Source organism: Vigna umbellata, chromosome 3 (genome assembly GCF_029865625.1).
Source record: "Vigna umbellata cultivar VRB3 chromosome 3, Vumbellata_1.0, whole genome shotgun sequence".
Classification (NCBI taxonomy): Eukaryota; Viridiplantae; Streptophyta; class Magnoliopsida; order Fabales; family Fabaceae; genus Vigna; species Vigna umbellata.
The window spans coordinates 19,506,548-19,525,159 of NC_142167.1; the positions used below are offsets into that span (position 1 = coordinate 19,506,548).

The following is an 18,612-nucleotide window of genomic DNA, read 5'->3' on the forward strand; positions in this document are numbered from 1 at the left end:
TGAATGTTCATGAATGTGTAATTAATGAGGTAACGGTCATTGTCGAGCAGTTAGGGTGAGCATTGATCGTCATTTAAGAGGTAAATTAATTGATAATATTCTCTTAAACCATATAAATAACAATCAATTGAGAAGGTAAACTCTCTGTTTTTTGACTAATTTTCGATAGATTGGCAAAGATAAGTTCTTACTTGAGCATCGGAGTGTTTTCTGAGGTCATCCCACTTTGATAGAGAGAGAGTAAGAGTCAGGAGGTAAGGCTAAAGCGAGAAGAACCGATCGGGAGGAGGAGTGTTTCAGCAGAAACAATATGATAATTATTGTTGAAATCAATTTAAACAACTTTTAAAAGATAAACTAAAACAACAATTTAGTTAAGTTTTTCTTTTGAATAATTCAGTATTCTTTATACATATAATTCACTTCCTAGTTGGGATCTTGAATCTTGTGACAAATTTTATGCTATTTATTAGTACCCGGTGGTCTTAATTAATTACTAGCTTAAGGTAAAATAATGAAGGATAAGTGACTAACTTAGACAAACTGTGAAATAGCCGTTGTTAATTTAGTTAGTTTATTCAACTATTCTTAATTTTCTCAATCATTGTTGTTAATTTATACCACAGCACAGTTACAGAAGAAATTAAAAACATTAATGGTCAAAGGTAGGTCAGTGAGAAGCTCTTATTTTATATAGAAAACTAACACTAAAATGTTAAAAACAGATTAAGTAGTTTCTAGAGTAATACGCGTGGCTTTGTTACTGTTCTTTACCATGTGATGTAAATTAACTTAAAGCGATGAAAAATGACAAAGAAGATTATATTATATGTGTAACTTATTTTAATTTGAATACTTTGATCTAAAAGATAACCTTGATTCTAATAATAAATGTGTTTTTTTGTACATATCGTTGGTTATAAATTTACTTTGAACCTAAAAGAATGCATGTGAGTGTGTAGATTCAACTCTTTAGAATTTTCAAAAAATACGTACAATAATACGTCTACTGATTGCTGGTTGATGGGTCGTTTTCAATGAACAATCAATGAGAGGGGACCCTATGTTGCTTAAATGTCACCTTTTTGTATATTTCAAAACACGTGAGATCATGTTGACTAAATATCCACCGTTTCAATTTTTAAAATTATAGATGGAATTTGGAATTTTTTTTCCAATTTATTTATTTATTTTATTATTTTGAGTATTTTCAATTTTAGTCACTTATATATTTAAAAAACGAGTCAATACTTATTTCTCTTGATAATGACATGTGAGAGTAAAATAATACATTATTTGTGTCTATGTTGTTTCTGGTGGTGAATAAGTTGATCGTAACTTTTGACTATTAGTTTTTTATGTCACAAAGAAAAGGTACAGAATTTGTTTTAAAAATAAAATTAAAAATATAATATAACAAAATTTAAAAAAATTATTTCAATGATAGAAGAAAAACTATTAAACTTTTTTTTAACACGACAATCAAAATAGTGTCTATCGTCATATGCAAATGTTTTTTTTAAATAATTATTTTCTAAATATAGTTTTTAAAGTCAGACAAACTAGGTATTTGACGTAAACTTTCGAACTTGTTGAATGTGTGTCAGATACAATCTGCAAATATTATTAATGCTTTCAATTTATTAAAAAAAAAAACAAGTTATTTGTGCTCAAGTTGCTCTTTGTCGTGATTTGTTCATATTACAGTGATGGTTCCGTTGACTCGTTGACATTGAAGACAGCACCATGATATGTGTTTTTGGATTGGAAAATATTTGTTTGTCATCACTTGCACAAGTTGATTTTAGAAATATTTTCATCATTAAAAAAAGTTAATTTTTATATTTATAAAGAAAAGGAGAGATAAATAAAATAATATAATAAGTGTAAAAATTTGGTTAAAATAAAAATGATAATACTATTTTGAATTTGTAACTTTTATCATAAAAATGTTACTTTTATAAAAACTCACGTCGCAGATTTAAGATCTATTTCTAATTTTATAAACCTATTTATAGAGTATTCAATGTTCAATAATAAATCTTCATTGATTTTTTAAGGTTCTTGTTTTTATTGATTTCTTTCTAATTTTTAATTTATAAATTCAATTATTCATTTCGTAGGGATAAGATTTTCTTAATAGTATATGTGAACTCATTAATTACCATTTACATGCGGAAATCTTTGCCAAATTACAAGTGAGATTATTGGGATCATCATATTATGTCATTATCTCCATTAATTATCATTTATTTGTCGATAGATACATTTATGTTTCAAGTGACATCATTAAAATTTCATATTATCCTATTATATTAGAGATTCTTTATTTCCTTTATTAATAAAGGCCCTAAGTTTTCACAATATGTAAATATGATAATGTGTCAGGAATGGAGGATGTTTATATGTTATATGATCTTCAATAAAAAAATATTTACTTGTCTATTATTTACGTAAATGTTTTAAAACTTACGAATATATGTAAATAAAAAAACTATTTTATAAATTTTTTAAATAAAATCTAAATAAAACTAAAAAAATAAAGTATAACAATTAAATGAAATATAAATTAAAATTTAATTTTAATTAAATTTAACCTAATAAAATATAAATTTATTTTAATTTTAATTAATTTTAATTTAATAAAATATAAATTAAATTTTAATTATAATTTTGTAAGGTTAATTGATATTGATATCCATAGACATGAGTAATATGATATCCTCACCCGTTTTACAAATGAGTATTAAAATACCTGCTATCTACGGATACCAACTATGTATGCATATTCGTGGACACAAGTATTTTTGTTATCCCAAAATATATGTATAAGGATGAACAAAATGCCTACCACCACACCATCATAGCTTATTTTAAAATTATTAACTAATAACTTTAGTATTTATACTCTCTAAAGCCACAAACACAGGGGTTATTACCCTACTACTCACGAGGTTAATCTTTCACGTGTAAGAGCAAAATTCTATGGTAAAGACCTCCTGCCATTATCTTCCATACTTCATTTATCTCTATATGAGTTGAATGACAGGTAGTATATCAAGATCCCCCTTTCTGAACTTTCATATGTCAAGCATACACTAAACATCACCAAATTGTAGAATTTTTCCTTGAAATTCTTTCAACAATCATACAACACATAAACATATCAAAGGTTCTCATGTAAATTCGTGCAGTCATTATACTCACCAACAAAAATAAAAGAATGATACATATCAATATCAAACAACCAAAGGAATAAACCAAAACAATTACAGAAATCGACGCTTAACACAAAACTTCTTGCATAGAGGTGGTGCTCAATGTCAGTTATGTCATCCAATGTCGGACTTTTCGCAAAAGGAGGTACTTAGCGACAACTCTAGCGCTCATCGTCATTCTTCTCACAAAATGGCTCACCAATTTGTCTCTCAATGACCTGAAAAAAAAATGGTTCCAGACCTAAGAGAAAAGTGATGCTCAACATTGCTTAGCCACTGCTCAATGTCGCACAATACACAAGAGAAAAGAGAAAATAAACTTTATCTGTTCTTATGAATAATAAAAACATGATAAAGACACACAATTAGGATCACTGATTAGCCAAGAGTCTTATAGAAGTCTCAGGCATCACATGCAAGCTAAAACCGCTCACATGCATAAAAAAACTCATAAACAAAACAAAATAGTAAAAATTAACTTACTTGCAAAAACTGATAAGTTAGAGTTAAAAATCCCGTATCAAAGATTACACAGACGATCTTTGATCTTCAAACTTATAAACAAAATGTTAAAATATTTAGAAAAAATGTGAAACTCTACAATTTCTTTTTAAAAGATAGTATTATTTAACATAATGAAACTCGTTTATAAAAATTATATTTATACTTAAATCTTTTAAATATTAAAATAATCGAGTCTTGTTATTTAAATTTCAAAAGACACATTTTTCTAAACTCTTACAACATTACTAATATTTCTAATAAAAATCACAAACAACAAAATTATTACAAAATCTCTAATAATACACAATTCTCTTATTCACTTCTATTGTGATCACATCTATAAAAATATTTCATAATATTTTTATGTTTGTCTTCTTCATATTATTCCATATAATTTTTTAATGAATATTTATTTAAAAATGTAACAAATAGCATAGGATAACAATCTATATTTTTTCTATTTTTAATAACCTCCACACTTTCACTTTATTTTGTCCACTTCGTAATCGTTATAAAAATAATTCTTTGACACATGTCAATCTTTTATATTATTTAATTTTACTAACTTTTTTTTTTCTTAAAAAATATAATTTATACTTTTATAATCATTTCTCCTTTCATTTTATATTAAATAAATATAAAAAGTGTATTATAATATAATTATTCTAATACTTAATAAAAAAAATATTTTTATTAATGATTTGTTTTTTCTCTATAAAGAGGACGTGTACAATTTCTGAAAAGGCATGGCAACATGTACTATCATCCATGATGACTTTTGAAGAGCCATTCCTCCTAGGGTTTGACATTATTGATGTTTGGTACGATTCGATTCATGCATCAAACAGAGCCCATTACATTATTTTTTTAGTTCCACTCCACAATTCCAACATAAAGCTAAAGAGTAAACCAACCTCGATCCATGATAAGGATTCTGAAAACAACGACAATTTGTAACTAAATGCATTACGAAATGCTTATATTGCTAGCCACCGCGGGAACCTTCCAACCCATGTTACACACTTCTGGGAAAACCTTTCTGTTTTCACCCCAAACTTCATTTTCATCTCAAATTATTCACTAACCTATGTGTCACACACACTGTTCTCTTTCTATTTTAAATCATTTCAGAGTACGAAAATTTTCCCTATACAAAGGAATTTGCTAAGGATTTGTGTCATTGTTTATGGACCGGCCATCTCCGAAAGCTTTTTAATTTCATGCGTGCGTGTCTGTTTTGTCAACATAGGTAAAACGACACAGCAAACAATAGAAAATGATCAATCAACACCAATCATAAGGTTTTGCAGCCTTGTACCAGAAAACCTGGTTTCGCAGCTTTGAAACACCAACTTAGTTTAATCATTTTTCTTTCTGTCGTCTCTGAAGAACAAGTTGCACGTCCAGCTGGAAATCATCGCGCTGGTACAATTACCTCATCATTAAAAAATTATGCAATTTTATACTTTCAATTCAAAGGAGAAAAATACTGATATATTGAAGTTGGTGCCTGTATAATATAATGGATGATCTGTTTCACAGATTATAACATGCTATGATAATATTTTTAAATATATACATATATATGAATTTAGATTTAGTTTAACTTTACAAAATCGTTTCTTTTTGTTCTTAGCTGTCTTTGATCCTCTTCTGGACAACCCATTAGCACAGAACATTAGATTTTGCATATCTGACAAGATGGGCGATCTTGAAGTGATTAATGATAATCATTGTTAAGTTTATTTATTTAAAAGTAAAAAATGGAAAGCATAAAATATTGCCAAGGTGAAGAGAACCCACACTGTGGAAAAAAATTGAAAGATTTTGAGTCCTACTTTTATAGCCATTGCAATACAGATTTGATGTATTCACATGCGACAGTGACTTCCATGGAAATTTAAAGCTTTGAAAAGACTACACAAAAAAATACATGCGTACCACATGTGACTGAAAATACATGAAAGTCATTATTTTTTAATATTTAATTTCTATCAATTAAATAATTTCTTTTATCTATTATATCAATCAAATCTTACACTAATTTTTATAAATTTTATTTCTAAATTCATCATCGTTTACATTCAAATCCACTCAAATAAACAACTATTAATTCATTTTCAAATCTTCTCAAATTTATTCAGATACTCTCCTCCGAATCCTTCCTAAACATACCCTAAATTTTGTATACAAACTAAATCTCATTTGTTTTATTCTAAATCTCTAAAATTCAAGGTTTATTAATCCATTTATTTTAAAACGGTCTCTAGAAATGTAAGCTCATAATTATATTAGTGTAAATTATTTTAAAAAATACAACCAATAGTATAAACATATATCTAAAAGTTAAATTGAGAAGTATATTTAGTATATAACATAGAAAAGAACCAAATATTTCTAGCAAAATAAATTTATTGATTAAAAGGACTATGGCAATTGCAACACAGGTACATGTTCATTTATCAACATAATCTGATGGAGATATAAAGCTAACACATTTTTAACTAATATAATTACAAAGTATATACCCATTCTCACGAGTCACCTTGAAAGGAACAAGGAGAAAGCAGGTGATTAATAATTAAACTGTCATTACCGTTAATTTTCCTATTTCTTACATTCTTCGTTGTTTTTCGTTATTTTAATAGTAAAAAGTTCGAATTTGATTTTATACCTATAGTTATTTTATTTATATATATTTTTTACACCCATATGAAAAGCAAATTGTATACGTATTCACTATTAGACAATTTTGACTAGATTAATAGTCTATACTAAGAAAAAAGAGATATTTGAGACGTGTAATAGAGTACAAGTTAAGCAAGAGGAAAAAAATACCAATAATTGTTAATATCATAATGCAAAGGTATTAACCATTCGTGGAACATATACTAGGATGAGTCAACGAATCGATCGTCATTTTTTAATACGTGCAAAATTCATATTTGTTACTTTGAATATTTGAGCTGTTGATTTATCTCAAGTATTAGGAATATACAGTCTGATGTTGATGGCTTAAGATTTTATGATCAGTTCGTGAAAACGTATGCATGTTGACAAAAATAAAAGCCTCCATTGTCTTGTGCGTATGCAACATATATATATACACACAGGTGCAAGCTTCAAGGATTGTATCGTACTTATAATAATTCATGAAGAAAAGAACCAAAAACATTAGAAAAACAATGTTGATTTTTAGCTTGTTTAAGATTTCTAAAATAAGTGTGTCTATATCATCGTCTTATATTGTCTACGTCTTATCTGATTGTATTAATATAAAGAAAATGTATACACACATCACCTACTCTATACAATATGATTTAGGATATTAATTACAATTATTTCTTATATATAGATACCTTATGTAAAATATATTTAACACGTTCATGTTGGTTTGTTACTGTGAACAAATTTTTCTTGTCAACTTTCATTAAAAAAAATAGCTTGTAATTTCTGTAAATATTTAAAGTTGAGAAACTATAATTCATTAACATCTCAAACTATATTAATTTTGTATGTTATTATATTATTTCCTTTTTTTATTCTTATCATTCTTCTTCAACTATTTGTAATATTTATTGTTTGAATTATCCTGGAAAAGATTCTAAAACATTCTTTTATTATTCAACAACATATTTATTGAGTGTTCTTCCTTCCCAGTGTGTTGCCATTGGTACGTGTCTGGTTGGTTGGGAAATGATAGCCAATTAATGACTGACATGTTGTGCCTAAAAATATCAATAAGTGCATATACTTGTTATGTAACATTGATATTCACACAAACATATAATAGTGTAAAGTTTCTTAGATAGCTTTGTTTCAAGGGTAGAATTAATTCTTGTGTAGCAGAAGATATATTTAGTATAAATATGGTAAATTCACATTGTTAAAAATGTAATAAAAAATATCGAGAGATAATTTGTTGAAAATCCGTCAAACTAGGAATAATGTCAATTTCGATAATATATTTATAATCAGTTTAATAAAATTAATTTAAGTTTAATGTTTATTTTTTAATATCGTATCATTGTCATAAGTTATAACATATTTGAACAAAATTTATTATTTTTCTATTTCTTGTCATTGTTATGTTAAATTATTCATTACTATTTAATTTTATATATAAAATATATATTTAGACATAGTTTTTAGAATTAAATTAAGTTTAAAATTTCTTTTTTATTGAAGTTACTCCTTAAACCAAAAAGGTAGTTTGATCGTGACCCACTATCTTATTAAAATGGTATTGAGGTATCGGTAAAGATAAAGATAAGGGTAATTAATATATAAATGTGGACCATAATATAATTGTTAAAAGATATGCATGCTCAAAGACCAAAGAAATCGATTCTTCAACTTATACAAATCTTAGATCACTTTGGTCCTTCTTTCAGATGTTGTTTTGACTTGGGTGACTTACCATGTGATCCATGACATCAAATTGTTCCGGATCATTTTAAAAATTTCAATCATCACTTTTAGGATAATGTTAATAAATTAGAACAAAATAATATTAAAATATAATTATAAACGTACTTTTATTGCAATTTTTCAACATTTATTTATTTAAATGTTATGATGCTGTTTCAATGATGAGACCCTCATTAATGGAATTAAAAGCAGTCAAATTTGTACAAATTCATAAAGTTCATATTTGTAACATTGAATAAAAAATTATTTGATAAAAAATAAAACTAATTTTTATCTTTTATATATCCAAATTAAAATACAATAGAGAGATTAAAAATAAAAAAAAGAAATGCGTCTATGCACAGAAGAACAACAATAATTGCAGTTAAGGGAGGAGCGCCGTAACCGAAGCAAGTTGCAATTTGTTGTCGTTTCATACTTCACAAGTAGATTTTGGAAGTCTTCGGTAGGTCCATCCTATATACGAATCTCTCCGTCATTGTTGACCCATAAAAGTCATAATACCAATAAATTAACAGATTTATTATTTCTTTTCTTACTTTTCCTATTCAAATATTATTTTTAAATATTTAGATATTTTTAATAACAACTCCTCAAAAAATATATTAAGTTTTTAAAAATTAGTTAAGTAAATTATTTTAAATACTAAATATAGAACAAGATAACCTACTTTTTGTTCTGTCTTCTTTATATAATCTATTAAGAACTTTTAAAATTAAAATATAGTTATATCATACACTTTCTAATATATTAAATTTTATATGCATTTTAAAAATATAAAAATTAGCTTTGAATGAAATGAATGAATTTTTTTATTTTAATATTATGATAATTTTTAGTTTGATTTATAATTTTAAAAATATGTTAATATAACAGTAAAATAGAATATAAATAAAAAACGACGTGTCAGTGAAAATAAATTTATTGATAAAAATAACAAATAATCTTAGTGAGTAACGCTATCATCATAACTTTGATATAACTTTGATAAAAACAATTAGTTTATTTCTTTTAGAAAAAAATAGGATGAAACAAAATTTAGAAAGAAATCACCATAATACGATGTATTTAAATTTTCTAATCAAAGAGTATTCTAATAAGAAATAATTAAATTATCTAAATGTATATATTGTTGTTATCGGAATTTTGAATATGGTAGTTTTGGGATTTAGTTTTGGGATTTATAATAATAAAATAATGAGTATGAAAATGATATAGTATTTTTAAAGAAATATAAATTATATTTATAGAATTAGTATAATAGATATGGATTTCTGATATCAAATAATATTATTAAAATAATATTATAAATAATAAAAGAATATATGTAAATAATAAAAATAATATTAATTATGATTGTGTGAATACGTGAATGTTTCTTTCTTAAATATATTTTAAATTCTTTACTGTATCTATTAGATTGATAGACATCTATTAGATTGATAGACATATATAGTTTTTATTTGGTGTCTTTAAATTTTAATTAATAAATCAATTTGATTAGATTGTGATTGACATTGATAAAAAATAATTTATTGTAATTTTCAGTAAAAAAAGCTCAACATGAATTTTGTTTCTAATATATCATGAAAATAATTACTGTAAACATGTTGACACATTATGTAATGGAAATTAAGAATTTGTTTTATATTTCAAACACTAATGATTTATTTTCTTCCTTGATTTGAAAAAGGTCGATCTTGATTTAAATTAGAGTACTTAAGGCTTTATATTGACTTATTATATATATTATGGGATTTTTTATATTTATATTTCGTTGTTATTCATGTTAAAATTATGAGGGTTACTTGTGATTTTCTTCTATTAAGTCGTTTATGAATTGGATTACGAGTGCTACAATATCGAAGTAGTGAATAAGAGGAAAAAAAATAAAGGAACACTCGTCTTGTTAAAATAAGTATTCTCTCCAAAAATATAACATTCGTATTCTCTCCAATTATGAAATAAATATTCATGTTCTTTGTATTTTTAACAGATATTATTACTTTTTTTTTGTATATTTTAAGGGTTAAATATGTTTTTAGTCCCTAAACTATTGGCCATTTCTGGTTTTCGTCCCTCTTCCAAAGTAAGGTACACTTTAGTCCTCATACTTTTCGAAACTTTGGTTTTAGTCCTCCAAAACTAACACCGTGAAAAATATGCTGACGTGGCTAACGGACTGACACAGTTCTTTTTTTTTTTCAGAGTTTATCAGCTTTTCTTCCTTTCTCTCTCCCTGCTTTTCTCTCGCATCTCCCATCACCGGTCACCTTCCATGAACAATAATGCCCTTTTTTGTGAAATGAAGCATCCCGTGTTATATCCTTTTCACGTTCTTACAATTCAATGTTTGTTGAAAGTACATGTTTCATTAGCTAGGAACTATTATTTATTAGCATATAAGTAACAGTGTATAAAAATGAAATGTGTGGTACCTGAAGTATTCCTGCATGATCACCTTTAGAGTGTTCACTAGAAGGATTTGCCCAAGTACCAGGCCAGTGGGTGCCATCAGCCATCCATGTGGCTTTTAACACTTTGACAGTGTCAGTAGGGTCAGCCCCACTCTCCTTCATATGTTTCATCATCTTCATCTCCTCTCTCGCATTAAAGGCATCAGATCTTCTCCTGATGGAATCTGGAAGGCCATTTATGCGTACCTTGAACTCGTCATACTCCCTCTTTACTCTTCTTCTGTCTTTCACAAAATCTGTTCTACTTTTGTTTTTGGTGGGGTCAACTTTCAAGTTGAAGTAACTATCTGGATTTCTCGGCTCAATTTTGTGTTTTCGACAAAAGGGAACCCATAAATCGGCAAAACTAGCAGCCTCAGCCATGGCTTCAAAAGTCAACAGAGCACCTCCATCATCAGAAATGTAACATGCAAGCTTCTCGACAGGATAATCAACCGCTAAAATGGTTCATGGAAGGTGACCGGTGATGGGAGATGCGAGAGAAAAGCTTGACCGGAAGATTTTATTGTTTTGAAATTGAAGGAAGAGAGGAGGGAGAGAGAAAGGAAGAAAAGCTGATAAACTCTGAAAAAAAAAAAAAGAACTGTGTCAGTCCGTTAGCCACGTCAGCATATTTTTCACGGTGTTAGTTTTGGAGGACTAAAACCAAAGTTTCGAAAAGTATGAGGACTAAAGTGTACCTTACTTTGGAAGAGGGACGAAAACCAGAAATGGCCAATAGTTTAGGGACTAAAAACATATTTAACCCATATTTTAATAGTATATAACACTCCTTACTTTATTCTGTTTAAAAATATCATATTAATTAAAACTTAAATAAAAAACTATAAAGGTAAAACTTTATTATTTAGTGTCAATTCATTGCTATCAAAATTCATTACCAATGGAAAGAAATTGTTCCAACGAAAAGGGTTGACTCATAAAACATTCAATTTGTTATCTTATATGAAAAGTTATTATTTATTTATTTATATGTATCTTATCTTTATCTCTTTAGGATTCTCATAAGACTAGTTTTGGTACGAATCTGCATTTTCTACTTTCTGTCATCTTTCTTTAATTTTTTTATTTTCGACATTATTGCTTTTATTTGATTTTTCCTAAGTGGGTAAGTTTTGATAGGATTTTTGTCACCATTAGTGAATCTATATATGTCCTAATTTCGTGCATCATATCAGGTCTTAAAATCACATATAGGTTACATTATAAATAGAAAATTCAATTGGTAAATATCTCAACACTAGAAAATTATAAGAAGCATAACGTATCCAAGTAGCAAAACTAAAATTGAGTGTTTAGAAGATAGAAAAAAAACTAAAATACAAATAATATAAATATGAAAGTTGTCTGAATCATGAGGAATATTATATCCAAAATCCTTAATGACATTATCGAAGCAGTGGAACAGACATGTGAACAAAGATTGTAAAAAGGCTTATCCATTAAATGACTTCATTTAATAATATGTTGAAATTGTTTAGAAGCATATTCAAAGTATATTTTACAAATGATTATGTGTAAGAGCTGATCCATAAGCATAATGGAATCCCTGTATCAGAATCATGGGTCACGTCTTATAAAACCTACACTTTTTTTTGTTAATTAATAATAAATCATATGTATCCTTCCACAAATATATATATATATATATATATATATATATATATATATATATATATATATATATATATATATATATATATATATATATTAATATAACCTATTTTTGTCATAAAATTCTATGTTCACTTATGATCTTACATTAAAGTTGGAGATCTGATATTGATTTAGAAATCCAAAATTGTGAACCATTCACCAAGCTTAACTTATATTCTATGTTCGTTATCGTTATGAATTGAGTTAAAAAATTATTCCAATGTTAAAATTAACAAATATTTGATAAGCTGAGCACTAAATGCGATACAAATTCATTACGTGAAATCTATATTTATAAATTTTCTTAATAAATTTCAAATTATCACAAGTTTAATTACGACTCAACTGATAATGATCATACTTTAACTTAAGTTAATCATCATCAAACCTAATTGTTATTTAAAGACGATTATTTGATTTATAAAGTCTAATCACTCAGTTCATAATATTTTAATAGATACTCTTAACTATGTGGAGCATACGATTTTAGGTTGATCAAATGACCATATAGTACAATCTATATATTCCTTATGATATACTATATAAAGAGATTCTTTCGTAAAATTACTTTACAAGAAACCTACTTTAAAAGATGATTGAGAGTTGATAAATTAATTTCTATTTAAATATTTGTTTAATTTATATATTAAAATAATAAATAATGTTAGATTAAAAATATTTAATGAAACTTGTAACACCTTAAGTTAGTAAATCATTTTATTAATTAAAATATTACATTGATATGTATTTATAACATAAAAATATCTATGTAATTTTTTAAACTACAACAAATCTTTAATCAAGTAGGATGAGTTATATAATAAAAAGTTATATATGTTAAATTATGTTATTAGCTAGTCTACTGTTTTGAAGAAAAATATCAAATATGTCTTTTTACGCGTCTCAGTTTAATTTTTATTTTGATAAAGTTGATGTAATTTGTTACTAACAATGTTAACGATGTATCATGTGTAACTTTCTAAATTCTTTATATATATTTTTAATTTTAAAAAATAAAAATTTTACTTTTTGTTAAACTAATGACGTGTCATATAGTAATGATGTAACTATGACAATATCATGTAGCACCGTCATCTTTGTATTAATTTCAATTTGCTCCTTATATTTTTATTTTATTTTATAATTTTATTTTTTAAAATTGAATAATTTTGCCCCTTCCAAATCTAAAATCAAAATTAATTTTTATATAACTACTATACAAATACTTTTATTAAAAAAAAATTAACAAGATTAATTTATTTTTAAACAATTATAGAAAAAAAATATTCAAAAAATATTTTAAATATCTTTTTTTTTATTTGTCTAAGTCTAATGAAATATCTTCTTTATACATTAAAAAGAGTTATAATACGTCAATGGAATTAAATCACATAAAGAAAAAAATTAAACTAATAATAATCTGAATTTGGTATAAATCTTTTATTTTTATCTCAATCCATATTGGATGGTGATATATAATATTCATAAAAATAATATCAAATTATTATATTATAGTGAATGAAATATAATGTTAAAATATTTCTTATAAAAATGAATTAGAAAATAAATTTAGTTATATACAAAATCATCAAGTAAGTATACATTATACAAATAAATAACAAATAAAAACATTTAAAAAATAAAAATAATAATGTATTCTAACAAAATAAAAGTTCTTCAAGTGAAATAAAAATTAAGAATTAATATAAATGACGAAAATATTTTTTTTGTTATTTTACCTAATAAATGAACATTTTATTTTATGTGATTAAATACTTAGAGTCAAACATCAGTATAGGTAAAAATTAAATAATAAATAAAAAAATTTAAAAAAAAATAATAATAAAAATAATAAAATATAACCGTTAAAACATTTTGACTTACGGATAATATACCATTTATATATATATATATATATATATATATATATATATATATATATATATATATATATATATATATATATATATTCTTCAGACGTTGAATAAAAAAATCGATGTAATGTAACTTTTGAAAAAATATATTTACTTTTACTTATTATTATTATTTATATATTTATCTTAATGATAAAAGAATAATATCTCTAAACCAAGAATTAATTAAAAGAGACTTTAAATAAACAATTAAATACGAGTCACTATATAAAAAGAAACAAATAAAATAACAAATATACAAATGAACAAAGAAGAGAAAATATTATATTATTAATAAATAATAAGAATGTAAAAGAGTAAAATGACTTACACATTGGAAATAAACTAAATAATAAAATGTAAATGAATAAAAGGAGAAATACGAATCTAAAAGCTAATTAAACATAAATATAGATTAAAAAGAATTAGACCAATCCACTATAATATATTTTAGTGAATAAAAATATAAATATAATCTAATTGACATAAATATAAAATAATAGACAACATCAATGTATATTATTGAAAATAAAGTATATAGTATAATTATAAATTAATGAGGAGAATAATTGAAAATAAGTCAAATAAGATAAATTAAATTAACCATTGAATAATTAAAAATATATTCAATGACATCAATATAAAATAATAAGTATAACAAATATATAATTGAAAATAAATTAAACAACATGAATATAAATTAATAATAAAAGTGGATAAATATAAAAAGATCAGATAAATTAAATAGTAGATATAAGAATGGATCAATGTATTACTGGGATATTAAATATTAGGAAAAATAAAGAAAGTGAAAATAAGTATTAAGTTAATAAAATACATATATTTATTATTTTTCTATATTCTATTTTTTCTTTGTCTTATCCACTCGTTTTCTCTTTTACCCATATTTTTTATACGAAAAACTTTATTTGATTTGATTTGATTTTATTGTAAAGTTATGATTGTAATGAAATGAAATTTATCCTTCTGATTTTCTCTTATCTTTTATATTTAAGATAAGATTAGAAAATTATTTTAAATATTTTTATAATTAATATAATAATTAATATCTTTTATTATTTTTAATAGTTAAATTTTATTTATGTCTTTAGTTAATTTTTTTTAAATTCTCCTTATTTATTTATTACTATTTTATTTTACTTAATCATAAAACCATCTGTTTCACTTTCTATAATCTAACTTTATTCAAATAAAATACGAGTCAATAAAAAAATTTAAAATAATATATCTTTATCACAATGTTTCAAAATTTAAAATAATATATCTTTATCACAGTGTTTCTTTTATGTATTACCTTCATTTGATATTATTTTTATTTATCTTTTATTTTGTTCTTTCTTGAAAGAGTACAAAACCAAAGTATACACTTTTTTAATCATTTTATTTTTATTATTTATGTTAAATGAAAGTAAAAATGTGTGATGATACGAAATAAACTCACGAAGTTGTGTACAGCTGCAGTCTTTGTTCCTTCGTCCTCGTTTCTTACGTAAAAAAATGGCACATCATCCATGAAAACAACTTCTTTTACAGTTTCACCACTTCTTCACATGAAGAAATATATAATATATATAAAAAACAAAATTTAAGGAAAACTAGTGGTGACCGGGGCTTACGGAGCTTATCCCTGTACACTTACGGAGCTTACTAAAATCATTTTCAGAAAGGAAATAAAATATATGGCAGACACAGTGGCAGCGATTTCTTTCTTTAGCTTAGAGAGAGAGAGAGAGTGTTGGAAATACATCTTCCTACCATGTGAGACTCTTTAGTCTATGGTGACGAATGCATCTCAATGCCAATTTCTTCTATTTAAGCATTCTCCCACAACCTTACACTCCACTGCTTTTTATCCTCATGCTTCCATCTATATCACTCCTAAATTAAATACATCTTACCAATTTAGCACGCTTTTCTCTCTATAATCTCTCTCTCTTCCTCTCAGATTTTCCCTCTTCCAGATATCCACTTCAACTGAGTCAACACCATGACTGAGGGAAAGGGAGTTGAAGCTGGGAAAATTGTGGGGGATTTCAATCCTTCCAAGAAGCCCAAAAGAAACAAGTATGCTTTTGGTTGCGCTATTTTGGCCTCCATGACATCCATTTTACTTGGCTATGGTGAGTATGTTATATCTCCTCTTCTGCAAAATCCATCACGTCTACAAAAGTCTAACACAACTTTTGAAAAAACAGCAAATCACATCTCAAACGTAAAACCAACCATGTTATTCATTAACTGTGTCGGAGAAATTAATATACTTTGTTCGGAGGGAAACCGGTGTAACATGTGCCGACACTATAGTAGTACTGTAAAACTTATCCAGTTGAGTGGGGAAAGGAAAAAGACTTTTGCTGAAAAGGTAAATGGAAAAAGGAGTGTTTAGTTTGTGAGAGATTTCGCAAGATTCTTCAGAAAAAAAGGGAATCTCTTGGTTTATGTGTAGTTACCATGGATGTATATGTTGTTATTGTTACAGATATCGGGGTGATGAGTGGTGCAGCCATATACATAAAGAGGGACCTAAAGGTGTCGGACGTGCAAATCGAGATACTGATGGGAATCATCAATCTCTACTCTCTCATAGGCTCGTGCTTGGCCGGCCGAACCTCCGACTGGATAGGCCGCCGATACACCATTGTCTTCGCCGGCACCATCTTCTTCGTCGGGGCAATTCTCATGGGTTTCTCTCCCAACTATGCCTTTCTCATGTTCGGCCGTTTCGTGGCCGGCATCGGCATCGGCTACGCCCTCATGATCGCCCCTGTCTACACCGCCGAAGTCTCTCCCGCCTCAACCCGTGGCTTCCTCACTTCCTTTCCCGAGGTCACCTTTATTTGCTAGATATTACCGAATCAAAATTTGATTTTTTTTTATATTTATTTATTTACCGAAACGTGATTTTGCAGGTTTTTATTAATGGAGGGATATTACTGGGATACATATCCAACTATGCATTTTCAAAGTTGTCATTGAAGTTGGGATGGCGAATGATGCTTGGGGTCGGTGTGTTTCCCTCGATACTCCTGACATTGGGAGTGTTGGCGATGCCGGAATCCCCGCGGTGGCTGGTGATGAGGGGACGTTTGGGAGAGGCAACGAAAGTGCTTAACAAAACCTCCGACAGCAAGGAAGAAGCTCAACTGAGGCTGGCCGAGATCAAGCAAGCCGCAGGGATACCAGAGAGTTGCAACGACGACGTCGTTCAGGTAACGGAAAAAAACACCGGCGAGGGCGTGTGGAAAGAGTTGTTCCTCCATCCAACGCCTGCGATTCGTCACATCCTAATTGCGGCGCTGGGGATTCACTTCTTCCAACAAGCGTCGGGTGTGGACGCCGTCGTTTTATACAGTCCGAGAATCTTCGAGAAGGCTGGGATCACTGATGACACACAGAAGCTTCTGGCAACGGTGGCCGTTGGATTCGTGAAGACGTTGTTCATCTTGGTTGCCACTTTCATGTTGGACCGGGTGGGTCGTCGTCCCCTGTTATTGTCTAGTGTGGGGGGCATGGTGCTCTCGCTTCTGACTCTGGCAATCAGCCTTACGATCATCGATCATTCGAATAGTAAACTGATGTGGGCCATTGGATTGAGTATAACGATGGTGTTAACCTACGTGGCGACGTTTTCCATCGGTTCGGGACCCATCACGTGGGTGTACAGCTCCGAGATCTTTCCGTTGAGGTTGCGGGCGCAGGGTGCGGCTGCGGGTGTGGTGGTGAACAGAACGACAAGTGGCGTTATTTCAATGACTTTTTTGTCCCTGACTAAAGCCATCACTATTGGCGGAGCTTTCTTCCTGTATTTTGGCATTGCTGCAGTTGGGTGGTTATTCTTCTACACCGTGCTTCCTGAGACACGGGGTAAAACACTCGAAGACATGGAAGGTTCTTTTGGTACTTTCAGAGCCAAATCCAACAACACCAACAACAATGGAATAGAAAATGGAAATTCCAAAGTGCCACAACTTCAGATGGGGACCAATCTCCAGCCGTAGACAATATTAGGGCATCCTGTAATAATCTAGTGCTTGTGTTTTTCTAAAAACAGTAGTTTTTTAAATCAAAAATCATATTCCAAAGAGACTTGTGTATGAAAAAAAAAATACAATAACTTTGATGAATCACAATTAAAAATAAATTATGGGCTCTCCTATTTTTCAGCATTTTTTTGATACATTAATTTAGAGATATGTCTGATGACATATTATAATAATGTTATTTGAAGAGATATTTAGGACTAACATGTACAATATCATTTGTATACAAATACTCATGCATTAAATGGTAGAAAGGAGAAGAATAAATGAGAATATAAGGTAATGTTTCAATGTGAGAAGTAGGGACAATAAAAAATTTAAAAGAAAGAAAGAAAAAGAGAAAAAAAATAGT

General features: G+C 27.6%; 1 protein-coding gene across 1 annotated transcript; it reads left to right on the forward strand.

Moving 5' to 3' along the window:
- The first annotated feature begins 15,924 nt into the window (after positions 1-15,924).
- Positions 15,925-18,386, forward strand: LOC124841240 (polyol transporter 5-like). The gene is made up of 3 exons (XM_047317479.2): positions 15,925-16,340; positions 16,700-17,046; positions 17,130-18,386. The coding sequence occupies exons 1-3, from the start codon at positions 16,208-16,210 to the stop codon at positions 18,216-18,218; spliced, it is 1,569 nt and encodes a 522-aa protein (XP_047173435.2). The 5' UTR covers positions 15,925-16,207; the 3' UTR covers positions 18,219-18,386.
- The last annotated feature ends 226 nt before the right edge of the window (positions 18,387-18,612 follow it).

Coding starts and splice junctions, on each gene's coding strand:
- LOC124841240 (XM_047317479.2), top strand. CDS start 16,208: ATGACTGAGGGAAAGGGAGTTGAAGCTGGGAAAATTGTGGGGGATTTC. Junction 16,341..16,699: donor ATCCATTTTACTTGGCTATG/GTGAGTATGTTA, acceptor TTATTGTTACAG/ATATCGGGGTGATGAGTGGT. Junction 17,047..17,129: donor TCCTCACTTCCTTTCCCGAG/GTCACCTTTATT, acceptor GTGATTTTGCAG/GTTTTTATTAATGGAGGGAT.